This window comes from Oryzias latipes, chromosome 14 (genome assembly GCF_002234675.1).
Source record: "Oryzias latipes chromosome 14, ASM223467v1".
NCBI classification, from domain to species: domain Eukaryota; kingdom Metazoa; phylum Chordata; class Actinopteri; order Beloniformes; family Adrianichthyidae; genus Oryzias; species Oryzias latipes.
The window spans coordinates 22,207,358-22,227,890 of record NC_019872.2 but is presented as its reverse complement, the minus strand read 5'-3'; the positions used below and the strand labels follow the sequence as shown (position 1 = coordinate 22,227,890).

General features: G+C 40.4%; 1 protein-coding gene across 8 annotated transcripts in view; it reads right to left on the bottom strand.

Annotated features, from left to right (window-relative positions):
• Positions 1–17,564, bottom strand: part of auts2 (AUTS2, activator of transcription and developmental regulator) — a 356,245-nt gene extending 338,681 nt beyond the window's left edge. For 6 of the 8 annotated variants that reach the window (XM_011483793.3, XM_011483792.3, XM_011483795.3 and 3 more), the window contains exons 1-2: positions 17,370–17,564; positions 14,567–15,259 (exon numbers count right to left, since the gene is read on the bottom strand). In XM_011483793.3, coding sequence (XP_011482095.1) covers positions 14,567–14,845 — 279 coding nt within the window. In that variant the 5' untranslated portion in view covers positions 14,846–15,259; positions 17,370–17,564. Of the gene's footprint in view, positions 1–14,566; positions 17,239–17,369 lie in introns of those variants that run through there. The other 2 variants (XM_020709076.2, XM_023962505.1) reach the window with 2 other exon arrangements.
• Between the last annotated feature and the right edge of the window lie 2,969 nt (positions 17,565–20,533).

The following is a 20,533-nucleotide window of genomic DNA, read 5'->3' as shown; positions in this document are numbered from 1 at the left end:
TGTTGGGCCACAGCCACCCACACATTCACACCAATACTGTTTTTTAAAAGATAAATAAATGGGGCGCAGATACAAATACAATGAGTTCAATAGATCATCAGGGAGTTGTGTACCATACCAAGTATTTGACAAGATGGTCTCGATTATTGATATTTTCAAAATAAAATCTAGTTTTCCCAAACATGATCTAGTGCTCTATATACTTTATCACTGCTTTATAACTTATTGCGATAAGGAATGAAAAGAAATTGACAGTGATTGCAGAAAATGGCAGAGAAAACAAAGTTATGTAATCAACTCTAAGACCACGATAAAGTGAAAAGCCTTAACCTGCTTTAAGTCAGAAACTGTGGTTGTAAAGGAGCCAAACATGGAGGGAGATAGCAAAGACTTTAAACATGTAATCAATACATTTCAATGTGAAAAATAAATGAACAGAACCATGACTGTCAACCAAAGCTGAAACACGGCAGACAAAAGGGCAGGAGACCTGAGCTGCTGATGGTTTTCAGCTGGTTTCTGCTTGATCAAGACTAAAAGGAGGAATCATAATGAACTGAAGCAACTGTGAATCATTAGAAAGTTGAACCTGGTATTACAGAACAAACCAGCATTTCTAAAAGCAAAACATAAACCTTGATAAGAAAACAAAAACTTAACACGATTAAAATAACTTAAAGAACATATAAATAATTTAACTAAACTACTACAGTGATTAAAGCTGGTACTGAAGTATAGATTGATAAGCACCAACCCTGACATCTGTACTACTTAAGTTTTAGCGATTTTGGTTTTAACCTTTCCATGTTTGGATCAACTCTTTGATGAAGAAGAACAATAGCTGACTGGTCTGACACTCAAAAAAGGAGAATATATTTAAAGGTCCATGAAGATATCTATGAGTTATTGTTCTTCCTGGTCTAAACTGAAAAAAACGTCTATTTTTTAACTTCTGTATATATTTAAGGGCTAAAGATAAGACTTAAATGTCTTCTTTCTTAACAGGGGAGTCAGTATTTCTGAAGCAGATAAAGCCTCTGCCGAGACATACCTGCTTTTTGAAATCGCTCACTGACACACAGACAATTGATTCTCCAGCATTTTTTTTCTAACTCAATAGATATGATGACAGAGGCTTACACACCAATAACCTACTCAGCCTGTGTAATTGGCAGCCTGGGGTTATTCTCCTATCCTCTACAGGGAAACGGCACAAACAGGAGAAAACAGAGCGGGCTATTGTGAAAAACTTAATAGCTTATCATAGGTTCTGCTTGCAGGGTGATAAGAGTTGCGTGGATAGCCTATGGGCTGCTCCCTCTCAGTGCTTACACTATGTTGCTAAAACCCTGATATCAGCTGGCAAAAGTAAAGCCATTTTAAACCCTCCTTGCTGGAGAGCATATATTAATGCAAGCCAGCGTGTGTGCAATCTTCCACAAAAACACCCTGGGAAGTGCTAAATCAACAAGGACCCTGCTGGCATTTACATAAGAGCACCCTTTGTTTCTCTGTCACTTTCCCTTTAGAAAATACCAACACATGCTGAATGAAGCATACTGCCAGCACAGAGTACACTGGTACATAGATACATAGTTGTGTGTGCAAAGCACGAACACACATCACCATCAATGGAAGCTTCAATGAATTACATTTTTATCCAAAAAAAGTCTCAAATATTCGCAGCTCGTAAAGAACCCTGAATGCTTGATGTATGTTTCTATGCAACTTCATCCACTAGGAATCCAAAGCATACAGAGCAGGCATGTCCAAAGTGCGGCTTGCATGCCAAATGCGACTCATAATAAACGTCGATCAGCTACCAGTCCCCATTCCACACACAGTCTCCCTTCACGAGTCACCCATGTGGGATATGGAGGGAAACATAATCACCACTGACCAAGAGGGTCGTATTCCTACACTTTACAAGAGAAAAAAGTGTAATTGCTATTTTTGGTTCATTTCATCATTGTAGTACACCTTCATTGTTCATATTAGAATGGAAAATATACAATTTAACCTCAACAGAATAATTTAAAAGCTGAGAAGAAATCAAAAAACAAATAAAAACTAAAACAATTTGTAAACTGAACTCAGGTATAATCTGGCTGAATATACTTCTACATTCTTTGAACCTGCTTTGCTTTCCTTCTTCTCTCCACTTCAAGCCTAACCAGCTTCATGGAATTCAAGTCTTCAAAGTGATCCAGTTAACCCTTTTTGTTAACTGGGCCAGTGTGTTTTTCTTCTAACGTTAGTTCTGCCATAGATTGAAGTGAAGTTGAATTTCTCAGGACAAGAAGGCCATTACTCTAAGAATAACTGTAAATTGGAAAGAGTCATAAGTCTAAAAACTGGTTCTGTTTGGATCACTACTGCATAAAAATACCAAAAGCCAAATGTTTCCTGCTGCTTTAAAAAGTATCAAAGTGCATGTACAACCTAAGTACTTCACATGGATCAGCTAGGCTTCCTGTAAAGGACATTAGTGACGGACCTAAAGCAGTTTTCACACCACGGACAAATCTACTAGAGCTGAGGAACACTTGTGATGAGACATATAAGCAATCAATAATGTGATGACGAGGACTTTCCACACATGAACAAATAGCCAAACAAAAAACAACCAATACATCATTTCCATTTAAATTATTCTTTCACTGACCCACGTCTACGTAGGAGGCAGGAACATAACATAAAAGGGCTCAGTTTGATTTGTCAACAATGTGAAGGGCCCGTCTGATTGGTCAAATGCATCAAGCACTTTTTTTAATTTGTTAAATACTTTGAGCTGCCATGAGATTGAAGCATTTAAGGGGAAGCCGTTTACCCCGTCTTATCACAAAGGCTGATATCGTGATGACGATAAATTTCCCATTCATTGTGCAGACCTACAATCTATCACCATCAACAAAACCAAGTCCTAAACTACAAACGTCAAATTACTAGCCGTATTCTTAGCACATCAGTCAAAAAAAGGGGGAAACAATTATTTTAAACAACAACTAAAGTGCGGTGTATTGAGGTTTTTATTGAGATTGCTGGAATGGAAGCAGATGGAGTTGGAAACAGCAGTCAGCTGGCTCTTCTTGAAAGAAGCATCAGAAAAGGGTGAGGGGGGATCAAAGGTTCAAAGCTGCAAGTAAAGATCTGTGCGCTGCTCTGTCCAGAAGTCCCTAGGCAGCACCATAAAAACACACACACAAAGCCACATGGAGCCTCGCAGTTGATACCTGTGCCTCCATGAGTATGCGCCATGCTTTTAGGAATGAAAAGGCTCCTCTAAAGACGGAAAAATGTCTTTCCTGGACAGTGGTGATGGAGCCATTACCCACTGAAGATATAGTAGGACTCCGGCCACAGTTACGCTTCAGAGATGGCCTTTTACAATCAGCCTCTGCAAACATGAATCTCTTTGCCCCTCACATATCTCTCCTGGAGCCCTGCAGAATAAAGACGGAGCTGGAAAAAAACAGGAAAGGACCTGAACTAGCACTATTTCCTTCATCCAGACAGGTTATTTTAAATATCTGGCCCTGTGCTAATTTTTGAAAAGGGTTACTGTAATTAAGTTTCAGGCTGTGTGACACATCAATAAATGTCAAGGAGACTGTGGACTTAAGGAGACGTAGGTTTGGCATCAATTAAAACTCAGCTTTGGAACAAAAATATAGCTACATCGCCAATAATAAATCTCAACAACAGTCACACTGTCTTTTTAAATACTGCCTGAGAATCAGTATTAGCTCCATTAATACATTCAGGCCTTTTATACTCTATTATCCCATAAACAGCGCTTAACATGACTAATTAATGTGTCCGTAAACAAACATGACACATCCACAGCGCAACAGCTTGCCTCAAACTTGGAAAGGAATTTGCAAAAAGACTTCCTAAAATGCTCTAAGACATTTGAGAAATCTCAGTTTCCTCTAGAGTTGCAAACAAGTTATTTTTCTGTTGCTGGAATTTTTAATAAATTGAAAAGTGTGCAAAAAAAATCCTTCCTTAAAATGGTCTGTAAACTACTGAATGAGACGATATGTGTATCTAAAACCTACAGCAAATAGCTCAAAACCAGCTTTCTGCAAGACAAGATATGTAAGACAAATGTGTGTGGAGCTGGAAATCAGAAACAGAGTTTTAAAGCTTGTAAAGATCGTTTTCTAGGACATAATTTCTGTAGAGCGGCAGGATTTCATCAGCAATTCATCTCTGAGTTGTGGTGCAGAGTACGCTTTCCCCACTTCCCATCATCCACCTGTTAAAACGCTCTCCCACTAGCTTACAGCCCCTCACAACCCAAACCTAATATTACGGTGTAGCAAAAAGTGGTGAGCAACATTGGAGCTATTCAGCCTTACAGTTCTGATTCAGATTCCAGCTCAGACGAGGAACACAAAGATGTTCATGGATCTATTTGTCTACAAGTGGATGCATCATAATGAAGTGGAACAGGGAGCTATTTTTTAAACTGCATTTTTCAATCAGCTCCTGATTAACAACAATTTGAGTGAAGAAATAATAAGAAATGCAATTTGAGCTTCTTTTTTATAATAAATGTCCTCTGTTTTGAGAAAAAGCCACAAGAACATGTTAAAAAAAAAAGTTTGTTTTTCAGTAAAAAAAATTATCTGATGTTTGTGGAGTGAGACTTTCTTGTAACATTTGTGTGACACACCGCAATGGTTTCTTAATTTGATAATAGTTTTCTTGTTAATGTGTTTTACTTCTCCTGTGCTGCATCCGTCCTGCAGGCAGACATGGGGCCACGCCACAGCGAATCACCTGGTTCTGAGAGGCTGGCAGTGCCACACTGTTTAGCTGCAGTGCATCATTTTCCTTTGGCTGTTTGAGAACGAGGAAATGTTGGCTGTGGGTTTAATGATCCAACTTGATCTTCTAAGATAATGCCGGAGACCCGTCGTTTTCCAGCTCTTCAAATGTCAAGAGTCCATCTTCAGGAGCCATTAGCTGATAATCAACGATCTGACAGCTCATCAATGACCTTTGGCTGCATTGGTCCTGAGTCATCCACCTGCACACAATGATGACTTAATCTATGAGGTATGATGATCCATGGATCCTTCAGCGGCCCTACTCTACTTTTGAAGAGAGATTTGTAGCCTGCAGTAAAATACATTTTCACTTTTTGTAGTCCATCAGCATTCTCCCAACCCTCTGTTGGTCCATGACAGGTAAAAATGGAGCGGATCTACTTCCAACAAAAAACGGATGCATTAACACACTTCTAGAATGTCAACATTTAGTTACATTCCAACAGAGGCTGATGGGTTAACCATTTACTCAATCCCAATTTATGATTTTTGTTATTTGTACAATTCATTCTGGAAATTCATGATAATGTCAGAGCAATCTTGTCTTTAGCTAAAAACGTGTTTCCGAAGCGATGACCACAGCATGCCAGTCAGTTTGTTTTTTTCACACCTTTTCTGTCTCTAGACAAGAAATGAGGTTCCAGATACACAATTGTTGACATGTAGGTGTTCTGTTCTAACTTCTGCCTCTATATTCGGTAAACAAGTCACACACCTGCTACGCTTCTCTTGTTAAGGAACTGTTTGCCGATTGAATCCTCTGGAATACATTTGTCTGAAAGCAGGAGGTCTGCATCTTAAACTGTTGTTTATATAGCTTCAATGTAGAAGCTTTATAATAAGGAGGTGTGAACCCAAGCCATTTTTATTAAACTGATCTGTTCACTTATGGACCAGGCACTTGTGTTGTTGTGGAATAGTGTTTACCCCAAGAATGGGAGGGTGTAGGTTCAAATCTACATTTGGATCATAAAAGACAGTAAATGCCTCCCTGTTAGACACTTTGAAACAGCAATTGGATTGGAGGTTAAACTCACCGACTGTATATAGAGCACCTCAAATTGTTGAATCTTGAAATCTTGGTTCTACTGAAAACAATAATGTCCCTTAGAATCAATAAAGTACTATTCTATTCTATTCTATTCGAGAACTGGGCTGACTGAGTGTGACGTCACCGATAGAATATGGTCCAGCTCCAACCACATGAAGTCAATTCAGTCACTATTTTTTCAAGACATGGACATAAGCAGTGATTAGTCTGAGTTACCATTTCTATAAGAACCACTTTAATCTCCCAGGGGTGAGCTAGTTAGAAGGCCACGCCCCTTCCAGCGGGCACTGGAGAATCTGTCAATTTAAAGGGCCTAGATCATGCTATTCTTGAGCCTTTCAGAGGAAACTAGATCATAATACATTACCTTTAGCACACTAAAGAATGATTTAAAAAATATATGCAAGTTATTTTCGCGGCTGTTCCTCACTTTTCTACGTCACAATGTGAAAACCCGCTCATTTTTGTGGATTGGGAGGGGGGGGGGTGCTCAGAGAGCAGGTTTTAGAGGAATACTTAGAAATGCGTGAATGAATCAAAATGCCGCTTTGGGGTTATTTTTTGTGTAGAAAGAACATTATAATACACTTAAAACCAAAAAAATAGTTGATTTTGAATGATACAGCCCCTGTAATGTTTCACACATTGGACGTGAGTCCACATACTTTTATTGAGGCATCTGGATCTGGATGGTCAGTTTAGAGCTTGAAAAAGTTGCACCACAAAAAAAAAAGAGAATTATCAGGAAAATGATAACAGTAAAGAGTAAAGAGCTGTAACATGCAGAAACAGAAGTCCAATTTCCAACATGTGTCATTGAGTTAGTGTTGCTTGTTTTGTATACTATTACTACTTTTGTTCACCATAGACTGTAAATGTGTTTGTTTTTGTAACTTTTTAAAGGTTCTAAAATAAAACTTTTTACTCTAGAAAAATCTATACTAATGTTATCAGAGATTATGGCATAACCTCATTCAGGGCCTATTCATGCATCTTTATTTGCCATGTCTGTCTAATGCTGAATATAAAACTTTTGGGTATTTTCATTGTTGGTTGACTGATCAAAGGAACACTGAGTCCATCGAGTTTAAGGCACAGATGGTGACAGCCAGAGAAAATGAAGATTTAAAAAAATAATAAAAGACAAAAAGAAATTCATCCCCTTCATGCTGATCCTCCTCATTCTGCCTAGAGTTATAAATCGTCTGGCTCTCCTTTATAACAATGGACTTTCCACTCACCTTGAAAGAACAAACTCATTTCCTGCCAGGCTGTGGCTTGTTTAGTGAAGCTCGAGCCAAGTTAAGTAGGTAAATGACTTTTGGAGTAAATGTTAGCTCTCAGAACCAGGGTTAAAGCCTATCAGAGCAGAGCTTTTGTTCTAGAAGAACCTTGAGCCTGGGGAACTATTTTAAAAAGCCTAAGAGAAGTACTGAATCATGTATATGCCATGTAGAATAATATGTAACATCTATTTAAAAATAAGTGCTACACTGTACAACTGGATTTTCTAACAGGAAAGAAAGCCCCAGGGGGTCATTCAAATGATCTAAACATGCTCAGCTGTCACCAGTTTGCTGGAAGGCAAACTCTTTCACTGTGTTTAAGGGGAAAATCATAAAAACACGGAGGAAGGGTCCTTCTTTGTGTCTCTATTTCTTCCAAAAGTCTCTCTCTGGCCCTTCTCCCTCTGCATGTTTGCTTTTACATCTCTGATCCCACAAAACGGAAAGCACGCATGTGAGAAAAACCAAAAACAAAGCGCAAAGCCAGGACATCAGCGAGCACATGGAAAGTAGGCCTGGGAGCAGTTTGGCTCCATGGTGACAGCACAGGCAAACACCTCCAGGGGTCTGACCTCATCAAAGTTTTTTTCTTCCCCAGAAAAGCAAAGCAAAGAGTAGTGCATGGTGTGTTTGAAGATGCTTCTATTTAAATACCACTAAGGTCAGAAACACGGTGTAAACAAACACACAGCTTGGCTCAAAGCTATGCATTTTGACTAAGGTTTAAAGGAAAAGCAAAAGGCAAACACAAAACCAGTAAAATGAAAATCTTTTGACTAAGGCAGCTCAAAATGTTTGTTATACTTGAACAAGAACCATATTGAGAGAAACTGTGAGAAAATGATCTGAAAACCTTTGTGCTACTGAAGTATTGCTAAATGATCATATGAATTTCTTCCTCCCTTTATGGCAACAATATACACCCGTTTGTTAACATCCTTCAAAAGGACTTTATTTAGAAAGTTCATCACACAGTAGGAGGGAAACTCAGCTCTGCCCTTTCCATTGGTTGCATTTGTGAACATCGTTGAGTTGCATTGATAGACAGAAGCTGCTGACAGTTCAGCTCACTGCTTGGTTCTGGCTCTAAACGGAACAGAACCAGCCACTAAAAGAAGGAGATTAGAAAGTCACAACAGCCTTGTGTAACCCTTGTGCTATCCTAGGCACTTTAACGTTGGGAGTTGGGTCATCTGGACCCACTAGACAGTGTGCTGTATCCTTTTTTTCTTCAATGATTTGTGATCTTCACTGGTGTCCATGTATTACATGAAATCCTCTTCACCTTTATCCACCTCTGCATGGTAGGGAGAACACGTCAATGTAAGGGTGGGGTCGTAGGATAGCACAAGGGTTATACAGGGAAGGCAATATCACAGAATCCAACACGTCTGTGTGTCTGAGGAGGCGTCACTAAAACATAGCACGATGGTGAACGCAATGTTCTGTTAATGCAAGCAACATGTTTTGATCTGCAACAAAGGTGAGAAACTCCTGCAGAGTTAGACAATCGTAAGAGCTTCAGAATGCAAACCAAAATAGATGAATGATCTCAAACTGTAGGAGTTCTTCTCAATTCAACAAAGCGATCTGGTTAAATACCACGCGTCCATCCATGGACGAACGGACGGACCGACCGATTTTTAGATAAAAGAAATAAACAAGACAAAGTCTTCTGTTCTTATTTTTTAATTATTCTTAGACTTCCTTATTAGTCTTCCTCAAAATCACCATTTCTACCAAAAAGATGTAAAATTTGACCATTTCAGTTTTTCTATAAAAACTAAAGTCCCGTTGTTTTCCCACGTTGATCAGGAACAAAAATCCAACAGTTTGCTTGGTTATCATTGGTTATAGAATGCGTGGCTGACACATAAGGGGCTCTTCATAGGCTTTACCTAAACTCTGTTCTCTCAGTGGATCAAATGTAAACCAGAAGCTCATTTTGTGATCATGTTTAGTTTAGTGTCTCCCGCACATTCATTTGTTTGTTCCAGCTCATCAGGCTGAAGTTCATCTAGAACATCTGTTCTTGATTAACTTCAAGAACATCTGTTCCTATGGAAATTAGTTTTTGTTTGACAAAAGATTCTTGCTGAAACTTAGCTGAACTTTCAGACATAAACCTCTCATCTACAAAACTATTTTTCTAAATTTCTTAAAATAAACCGTGATATTATATAAACCAGGTTACGTTTTCTCTGCACATTGTAGACTTAAGTGAGATCACCTTTGTTCCACATCTCAAACTCATCACAAGTTAAAACCTTGGAGTTTGTCCAAAAAATAACTAAATAAACAACTGAGAAGTGAGACTGTCAACACTCAATATGTCACATAAAGCTGTGAGCTGCCTTGGTTTGGCAGAGATTTCTATGCTGGATGCCTTTCCTGACACACCCCTGTATTTAATCCTGACTGGGGACCGGCACAGGTAGACCCAGATTCTGGCCCCCTTGATGCTACATAATTAGGCAATGGCGCAAAGGGTCTTGCCCAAGCTCATTGCCCCCACTGGGAATCCAACCCTGATTTCCCATGTACCAGTCCTACACTTAGCTAGCTGAACCATCCAGCCACCTCAAATGTACTAAGGAACTATTCAAGACAATCTTTATATCCAATAATGTATATACATTTTAGTAATTAGGTGCCCTTAGTTATGCTGATGCTAGGGAAACTGTCGTAAACCTACAGAAAAATGGCTGTAATTAGCATTAAAATGTCATAAAACTGTTCTGTTGAGTCCCCTATAAAAAGGTAAATGCAGAGACTTTCCATTTCTGTATGAGGATGGAGGACACTTTGTACTGAGGGGGTTGTCTACATTTCCGCTGATAGAATTCTCTACTTTGTAGATTTTTTGTTTGTTTTTGGGTTTTTTTCCTTTTTGGTGGGGGGACATACATAGTTGCATTTTTCCTTTTAGCTCCTGTTGGCATTAATTGCCCTCTGCTGTGGCAGACACATAATAAAAGGCTTGTCATCAGTTAAAGCATAACATATCCCATTTTTAACCAAGAACTCGCTACAAACTGCATATCCTCGGGTCTTACTTCACTTACTTTGTACCATGGTCCAGGTAAATACTCAATTCTGACTGGCTGCTGGGTGTGCATTAAAAAGTGATAACGCACAGTGATAACCGCACGCCTAAAAAGAAGTTCCAGTCACATAGCTTAAATGTTTTGTAACACTGCGCTGGCTTCTTTAAAACCAACTTTAGCTTCATCATCTGGACAAAAAAGTAAGAGGTGAACTTTCTCTCTGAACTGATGCTTTATTTGACCCATCGTGACCATCAGCATTGATATCACTTTCCTTTGCCGCTGCACTCGAGGTCTGCGGCGCACCACGTAACAAATAGTCCACTTTTTGTGAGAAAAGTGATCCAAACCGAAAAAATAACAAGAATAAAGTACTAAAAACTGATTGAAATCACGTCAGACTCCACCCTGAGGATGAGGTCTACACCACAGACACACCCTGGACTCTGCTGGGTGTGGAGAGGGAGCATCCACTCATGGGGCAGAAGGCTGGGGGCATTCTGCTTGTTCTAAAAGATGTGTAGAACAAAGCAGGCGCATTGCAGCCATTGACACAACTTTGTGTTGCTTTTGGCACATCGGTTTAATGTTATTGTTCTTACAAAGGGAATGATCTTTTATTTCATTTTTTCTAGTCTCTATCAGCAGGAATGTTTAAGATTTTGATATGGAATTAAAGTTGAACATATCTGGCTTATTTGTCAGTTTTTTCACAGTGGGGGGGAAAGAACATTTTTCCTCCTCCAAATAGGGGAACAAGAGAAAAAGTTTTAGGACCACTGAGCTAAACTGACCCCTTCACTTCCAAACCAGCCTCAGAACAAAGTGAAAGTCGTACCTGTAGGTTGATACAGCCTTAATGGTTTGTGACACGTTCCCACAAACACTGAGTTAGTGAGGACACACAAACACATTATGTAAACAAGAATAATTGGATTGCTCTCTGTCAAACTTGTTCCTGAGTACAAAGTGTTTCCTAAATCCCTCTGATTCCACATTACCTTCCTCTGGTTAATGTATTTAGTTCAGTGTTTATGCAGCAGCCTGCCAAGAAAAAGATGAAGCAATTATGGGTGTTGTAAACTGACAAAATATCGTCCAATTAAAGTAATTATCAGCTTGGGCTGCAATCCTGATGCTGGCTTGGAAGTTGGACGCCGATCAGCACAGTGAAAAAGCTGGATGGAAACGTTAAAATGAACTCAACGGACATTTTAGATCTTCTCTGGCTTTGTAAACCACATATCTGATTACTCAGGCGAACGGTGTAAAGAAATGTTTTGTCTGACTGACGCAGAACAAAATAATGACAAGAATAACTCAAAAAGTCTGGCAAGAAAGATAGCAAAGAAACATTGACAGTTCAATGCACTGTGAATAAAAGCTGTAGAGAAGTGTCGGGCTGGCTGAAAAGTTGACATACCAGAGAAAAGTGAGCTGTAAATACCCTTGAAATAGGTCACATGAGTGACCTAAAGATGATTTTCTCAATGAATTCATTACACACTGCAAGTCAGATGCTGTTACAAATCCCTGAGTAAGTCCTTGTATGAAAGCACAATCACAAATTGTTGAAACGTATTAATATTCTTAGCAGAGACGTGCTGGTGCTTCTTAACCTACGTTTGCGATCTGACAATAACCCCAATTTTCACATGATAATCCATGTCCTAAAACAATATCAAGCAATCAATACGTTAAGGATCTGTGATGTTTTCTAGGACAATCTGTTCATCCTACAGTGTGTCTCAGTCTATTCTTTTGCCATGACTGAGTCAGTTAAGTGGGTATTATTGTTCATCATCTGCATAAAATCAAATGTTGGTGTTATATACAGTAGTACCAGTTGTCCCACTGAAAAAGGTGAGTTTGGACTCATCGATACACTTCAACTGTGAGAGACAGAAAGGAAAAACAACAAAAATCCAGGAAATCACTTTGTAGAATTTCTTTTAAAGTATGACATGTAAATTAACACTTGTCTGAGCAAGAAATATAGGACTAATTCTTTCAAATGTGTAGATATGCCAATCTCTTTTTGTGCATTAACGTAAAAACATACAATTCTGTTAAGAGCATTAACGGAGATATGGAGAACAGGCACTTCAACGTTTACTTCTCAGACACACAGTACATGTTTCTATTTATATTGTGTTGACTTGTTATAAGGACTACAATTAATTGCATCAAAGGCTAATTAGAGTGCATTAAGGCAAGGATATTGACATCCTCTGTAGTAGTGACTGAGTGCAATCAATGCAAAAAAAAGTAACTGAACTCAAGCTGTAAGAGAGCGTTCAATAAAAGTTTGGTCAACATGTCAATCATCTTTTACTGTCAACTGAGATCACAATAATGGCATGCTGTGCAGGACACAAAATATTTTTGGTACATTACTGTCATATGCAGAAAATCGACTGACTCAAAGAGCACTTCTGTGCCAAAGTCTAAAGAAATACCGATCATTTGGTTGTGGTGACTACGGAAAATACGGTTCTCAAGAACGGAATTACTGCCGAGGTGCAACACCCCACCGGTCCTGGACCCCAGGAACTGTCTTCCTGTGCTGTGAGAGCAAAACGGGACAGAGCAGGAAATATGAGACCATTTGGAGTGGGACTAATACTTTCTGAATATGAAGACAAAGAGGTTTATCTTGACTGTAGCTGAAGTTGAGAGCCAGCTGGAAATTAGGACAATTAAGACAAATCAGGAAGGGCTCAACATAAGGAACCAGTTGAGTTCTCAAATCACCACCCAGGGTGGCGTGTTATCACAAGAATATCAATCTTTAGAGACTCCAATGCAAAGTAGTCCAACTTTCAAAAGGTGTATAAACACACTTGCAACCTGGTTTCACAAACTGCTTACCTCTGTGGCTGCATTTGTTTATTTATGACAATTGTGTGTTCTTGTTTACTAAACTTATTTGATATTTCCGTCATGCACACATAGTAGCCTCTAACAGCAGACCATTATGCCGTTAGCTTTACAAGCCGAGCATGTTTCAACGCGTGTTTGTGCTTCATTAGGCCCCATTTTTGAAAAGGCCAGAGTTTAGAAATACTATGTCAGGCTAGTAACAAAAAAATTATCCACTTGGTCCGATACCGAAATGAATGGATCACATGACCACACGTTGTCCATTTCTTTAGAAAATTATGAAGACTAGAATGACTTGGGAGTGACAATTTTCAACAGATTATAAACTCAATTTGCAAAGGAATATTTTTCGGAAACAGAAAAACAAGAACAGTGAGAGGCTGACGACCTAGATAAAGCCTAAATATTACTGATTGAAGTCAAAAGTGAGAACCTAATACACAACTTCTTACAATACTTGACCTCACAATTACATTTTTCAAAAGGTATCACAGTGCAAAAGAGGCCTGAATAAGTATTTATGAGGGGACATAAATGCATGGTCTTTGTGTTGTCAGACTGTTGTATTTATGCTGCTCATAAAAGAAAGAAGAAGCACGTGTTATCATCTGACAGTGTTGATGCTTTTCTAATATTTGATGAGAAGATAGAGCTTTATTAAGGAGCTCAGATCATCAGTTTAGCTACTTGTGCTGCATTTTCTCACCATTAAATATTCAATGACCATCATACGCTCCAAATGCCAAAGAAATCAAGTGTTGTTCAAATGAATTATTCTGATTTTACTTAGACTGGGAGGAATTTCAATCAACATTTTGTAAAGTGCTTGAGGTTTAGAGCCACTGCCAGGTACTTTGTCAATCAAGCATTAACAAAGAGATAAATCAGATACGGACACACACTTAAACAGCGTTTTTTTCCCCACTGCCGTTATCAGAATATATGTGGTTTATTTGTATCGGTAGAGAAATTCTATCCTGAAACAGCTTTTCAGATGCTCAGTTGTTTGGGTGCAGCATCTTTCCTTTGACTTGTCACACATTCATATAGAAAAATGTGGCAGTTGTGCTGCGCGAGTCATAATTCACCTGACAAAAATGCAACATGTGCCAAATTTCAAGGAGAATTGATAGCCTCTACACAATACATCTCTCCCACTCACAATAAACTGTTGTAATGTGGATCAAATAGATGTTTTACTCTGAGCTGCACGAAAACTGGAGAGCCAAATACTGCCACCACTGAACACGTCTAACCTGGACACAGGCTTGGCTGAAGAAACATATCTACAACAGCGTACACAAAACAGATGGTAATCTTTGGCAACAGCAGCGTTCTTCAAGCTCCGACTTCTAAAACAGCACACAGGCAAATATATGCAGATGTTTAGGTGTTTTATCAAAAGACGGAAACACAAAAAAGGGGAAATGGATGCTGCTTTATCGGTGCTTAATCACTCACCTCCAGACCCTCCAGGGTCATAAAGCCTGTAATGGAGAAACCATCAATGATGTCCTCTTCAGTGGAAGTGGAGTCCTTTCGCTTTTTTCGTGGGGGTCGAGGGCGGGAGGAGGAGGGCGCGCGCTCACCCTCCCGCTCAGAGTCGGAGGAGAGGTGGCGCACTGAGCCTTTAACGTGGTTATTCCTTATCCCATTTGTTCTCCTCTCCCGGTTCCTCTCTGACCTCGACTTCCTCTTCTTCCGCAGGCCACTTGATCGAGGGATATCCGTGTCCTTCATACTGAATATCCCAGTAAAAACCCACAGGTTGTAAAGAGCCAAACTGTGACACCACTCGAGCTCCACTTGAGTGTAAAAGCCCCTCAAAGAAAACCCCCGCAATATCCCATACAATGATATCAGTTGTTTAGATCCAACAGTTGTGAATTGTACGCCTTGGTAAGAGCAGCAACGAGTCAATCAAGGTAGGTTCCACTCAAAGATCCCCAAAGGCGGGCCATCAAATCCTGTGTAAAACGATCCATTCCAGAGGTTATCACAAAGCAGCCAAATCCATCAGAGGAAGGGCTTTTCAGGTTAATGCGGACGTCTGCTCGGTGAACATGCCCCACCATGCTGAGGTGAGCAGGCGACACCCCATCCTTCTTCTGCTAGAACTCACTGCTCTTACCCTAGGACTGCAAACTCACCTTCCTGCAAAACAAAGACACAGAAAGACAGAGGGCATGCATTTGGAACGTGATCGCAAAGCAAGGTCAGTAAAAGAGACATAATCCAGAACGGACAAGTCATTCGGCGTGAAAGCTTTATCTTTGCAACAACACAATGCTTCTTTACACTGAGAGAGTATGTGAGAGTGATCTTCAGCTTTTTCCTTCACAGCATTTCATATTTTCTGACGTTGAAATTTCCAAAAAAGTCGGTCATTTCTCCCTTTTTTAACTAAGAAAAGCAGATGTAGATTTTTCTAGCCCTTTCCTAACACAAGTGACACCAGAAATGTAGTATCGTTTCTACAGCACAAATCTGACTCTTCTTTGAGAGACCCAAAAATTCCAATTGAATTTATGAAAACTCAGAGTTAACCACTGAATGTTGCATCGGTGAAAATATCAGTATTAATCATATTTAAAGTCCCACTCCGATCATCTTTTGATCTATCGTAAAAGCATTCCCTTTTTATTTTGATACTGCCATTTTTAGCCAAAATCATTGAGCGTGTGTCGTTTCAAGGACAAGGAATCTCTGCAGAACGGCAGTAGTTCATTAGAAGTTCACCTCTGAGATGTGGGCGGGAGTTCTGGGGTGGAGCAAGCCCACCCCCCTTCCCCATCACCATTGAATGAGAGCTCTCTGTTTACACTCTCTCCCACTTAGCTAACAGCCCTTCACGCTCCCAATCTAACATTTCTAGTACAACAAAAATGGCGAGCGATATCGGAGATGAAAAAATAAATATTCAGAAATGCAATTTTGAGCCTCATTGTCTTTATATGACATTCCCCATTGTGGAAAATGCCACAATAACATGATAAAAACACCCACAAAAACTCTTTTCCATCAGAGTGGGTCTTCAAATGCAGCTTTAGATAATGATTAAAGAAATGTCTCCCTTTAGTCATCAAACTGCCCTAAAACTTTTATATTTTTATCCAGGAAAGGCAGATTAAAAAAAGAAATTCTTATTTTCAATTGTTGCCTGGCAGAAGGCAAACGACCACTAAGATTGAATTTACCTTCCCTTCTTCATTTAAGCCCTCACTCATTATATAACAGGACAAACTTCTTGCATTCAACAGCTTAAAAAAGGGGACTAATTGCACTGAGAGTTGGAGGTTTTTGACACAAAACGAAGAAAAACCTTCCTGACCCCAGCAGAACTCAAATCTACACTTAACCACAAAGCTCAGCAAACAATTCCTCACAGTTTGACACTCAATATGGCTGCTTTAAAAAAAATAAGGATGACTTTCAACAGTGTGTTGGCCCATTTTCTTTAAAAATCGGACTTGTAAGGCCTGAGAACCCCCTGCTCATTGGTGCTGACTGCATCCGTTTGTCCACTCTGACAGCTCTCATCAATGATGTCAGTGAAACAGCAGCTTTACTCTCTGCATGTTTTCATTAAGACAGCCGTTGCCTCCAAATGCTGCGCAGAGGAATCCCACCTTCATCTGCATCAGCACACAAACCCAAAGCCACCCAGCTATCCATCTGTCACAGTCAACATGCAGCATCTCCAACTTTACCACCGTCTCCTTGGACACAGGCTGTCATGTCATGCAGCTCATCTGGATTCTGCAGCACATGCTCTGCTGCACCCTGTTTCCAGTTGGACTTTTTGTTGAGGACAAATAAATGCACAATCTTGTGTCACTGCTATGGAAAGCTCCTCCTTAAATTCATGCAGGTTTGCTGCCCTCTAAACCCTAAAAGAATGACAGCTGAATGTGTCTGCGCCTTTAGCCCGATGCCTCGTGCCAGCACTCATTTGGTGGCACACACACACACACACACACATCACCAAACAGCTCCAAACATCTTGTATTGGCAAGGAAGAAATGATAGAGTGTTTCCGCAGCCTTTGCCGCGCGCTCCCCGGATCTGGACGGACTCTGTCGGGGCTGTCAGTGGAGATCACCGCCTCTGAGATCCAGCCTTCGGCGGCGGCGGCGGCGGGCTGGAGCTGCTGCTGCTGCGAGCCTCATTTACAACAACACACACACACACACACACACACACACAACAAAAGCGAGCCTCTCTGAGCTCCAAGACACGTCATGCAAAACCAAGAAATGCAAACCCTTGCGAGTGTTGGGGGGGAAGCCCATCCGGAGAAGTTGAAGGCCTTTTTTTTCCACAACAATAAAAATAACAAAAGATAAAGCGCAAGTAGGTCTGAGGCTGGCAAATAATCCCGCAAAGGAGCAGCACAGGGCGCCTCCTCCTCCTCCTCCTCCTCTACCCGGTTCCGAGCTTCAGGATCCCGAGGAAGGGAGAACGGGGCGCATTGATACGGCAATGCCGCAGTGCCGCTTTACAGGCTGGGCGCTTCCTCCTCCCCGCAAATAGTGCTGCTTCTGGACGCTCGGTCTGCAAGCAAACCCGCAAACGAGCTGCGCAAGTTCAGCTCCGAACGCACGCAGCCCTGATGAGACTTCCGCGCCTGTCCACACTCCAAACGTGGCAAACAGGAAAGTCTCTGTCTCTCTGCCAAACGTCCTTCACAGTCATTTTCTACAGGTTTTTAAAGCTTTGAAGATTTTTCTTTAAGAAAAAAAAGTCCTAGAGCTTCTGATTAAAAAAAATCTAACAAAATCTCTTAAAATAAAATGAACATCAATTAACACAAAATAAAATAAATAAACATGAATGCAATAAAGAAATTGTGACGTAAAAACGTCGGGCGGGTCACAAGCCCCCTGCTCCGCTCTATTCCGATTCATCCGCTTGCAGACGAAAACATCCATGTACGTCTTTGTTTTCCTCGTCTGACCTGACATCTGGATGGCTCTGATATTGATCACCATTTTTGCTGCATGACAATGTTGGGTCGGTGGAGTGTGAGGGGATGATAGCAGATGGGTGACAGGAAGTGGGGGCGGGCTTACTCCACACCAACAGTCCCGCCTAATTCAGAGGTAAATATCAAATGAACTTCTGCCACTCTGCAGAAACTTTGTCCTAGAAAATGACAAAAGTTTTTTTTTAATTAATTTTGGCTAAAAACTGCATCATCCTAGTGAAAAGACCACTGAGAACGCTTTGAAAATAGATCAAAAGATGACTGGAGTGGCTGTTTAATGAGTCTAAGGTACGATCTCTTCTACTTCTGAAGGTTAGCTCAAGTGTCAGCTCATTATTCGGGTTGTGAAAGAGCCTCTTAAGGCGACTAACTCACAAGTCCATCCAGTACACAGACAAGTGTAACCTTAGGACAAGATAGCAATAAATAATGAAAACCTACATGAGCAGAGAGCACTTGAAGCGTGTCCCTTTGGGATTTGGAGAAAACACTTAAAGCTGCTTTGCTGCAGAGTGATGTTTTTCATCGCTCCAGGCAAACTGACAGCTGGAGGGACGCCATCATGGGTGTGTTCTCTTTTGGGTTTTTGGGCTTGTGACCTATGTTGAACATTTTTGCTGTTATCCATGCTTGGAGCTGGTCAGAGCCACCTGGTTGGAGTTTATCCCAGCGACACCAGGGTGAGGTGGGGGTACGGATATGAGTGAGGATTCAGTCGCCACTTTCAGTCAGACAACTCATGCAGTAATAATATTTATTTTCACATCTTTTGTTTTGCTTTCACATTCTTTGTTTTGCATTCAGATTCCTTTAACTTTGCATTCCACATTCCTCTAGTTGGAATTTCACATTCCTTTATAATTGGCTTTTCACATTCCTTTAGTTGGCATTTCTAACTGTAACTGTATTTTATTGTTCTCGATCTGTAAGGCGACCTTGGGTGTCTAGAAAGGCGCCATATAAATAAAATTCATTATTATTATTATTATTATTTCACATTCCTCTATTTGGCATTTCACATTCCTTTATAATTGGCATTTCAGATTCTTTTAGTTTGGCATAAGACTCCGTGCAATTCCATGAGACAAATTTCCATAAACCTTTGGGTGATAACTACCCCTAACGGAGCTCACAGGTGGAAGCCGGGCAGGAGGGTGAGGTGTCAAACGCAGCACTGCAGTAAGGAAGGATGAACAGCTTACACACCTGGACTTAAACAGGACACTGAACAGGTGAGTTGATTAACTGAACCGCCAGGGGAGTAACCGAAGTAAACGCACTGCCTGAGTTATCTGCCCGAAATTGCTCCCAAGGTCACTCACTTTTGCGATACGGACGGCGCCAATTGTCTGTAAGAAGTGACTGGTCCAAATCGCAACCGCTCCCGCCAATCAGAAGCAACTCTGTTTGAAGGCGGGTTACACAAAATATTTCAAACAATGGACTTAACCCTTGTGCTATCTTGTGGGGTCCAGATGACCCCACCCTTACATTGACATGTTATCCCTATCATGACAAAGGTGGAGAGGATTTCATGTAATCCATGGATGTTACGCCCCATTTGATCTCTAGGGGTACCTCAAGGAGCATAACTTAAAAGTCATGGATTTGTCACCAGATTTAAATAAACATAAACGCCAAAAGAATTATCTCCATACAAAATGACACATTTATTTACAAATTAATTTATTACAATCAACAATAACTAGAAGTGAAGCTAAAAGGCTTCAGGGTGAACCAAGGCCAAAATAAAAAATAAAACCTATCAGAGCCCAGAAAACAATCTTACCTGAACCAAAAGAAAAGGGAAAACAAAGACAAACACTAACCTCCCTGGACAAACAGACACAGGAGAACTATAGAAACATGGCAGTTCACCCCTACAGCTTCACTTAAACAAAACTACACTAAATAAAAGACAACACAGATTGGGCCTGAACAACAAAGTACAAAACAACCTACAAAGTACCACAAAAAAACTACAACATGCAATAAAGTGCAACACAACAAAACAAGTGGAGAAGCAGACATGATGCAGCCGAGCTCCCTTCTCACAGACTGGAGGTCCACACTGTGTTTTTGGAAGGCTGCCTCCATCAGTTTGGGTCCAATAGGAGCTACGCCTTCATGCACCACACCTGAAAGAAATCAGACACAGAGAGACACAAAGATCCACAAAAACAACGAAGTCCCACTCTGATAAAAAAAAAAAAATAAACACAAAACACAGAACAAACAGAATGAACAAAACCAAATATGGTAAATCATTGAAGAAAAAAGGTTCAGCGCACTAGGGTTAAGACCACATTGGTCAGTTAAATTATGTCAATAATGTGACCCACAGAAAAAAATATATAATAAAAAATACAGAAAAGCCGACACAGAAAGTACCCAGCCCAGATTTGAACCTGTGTCTTCTCTTTTGTTTCCGGAAAACCTGC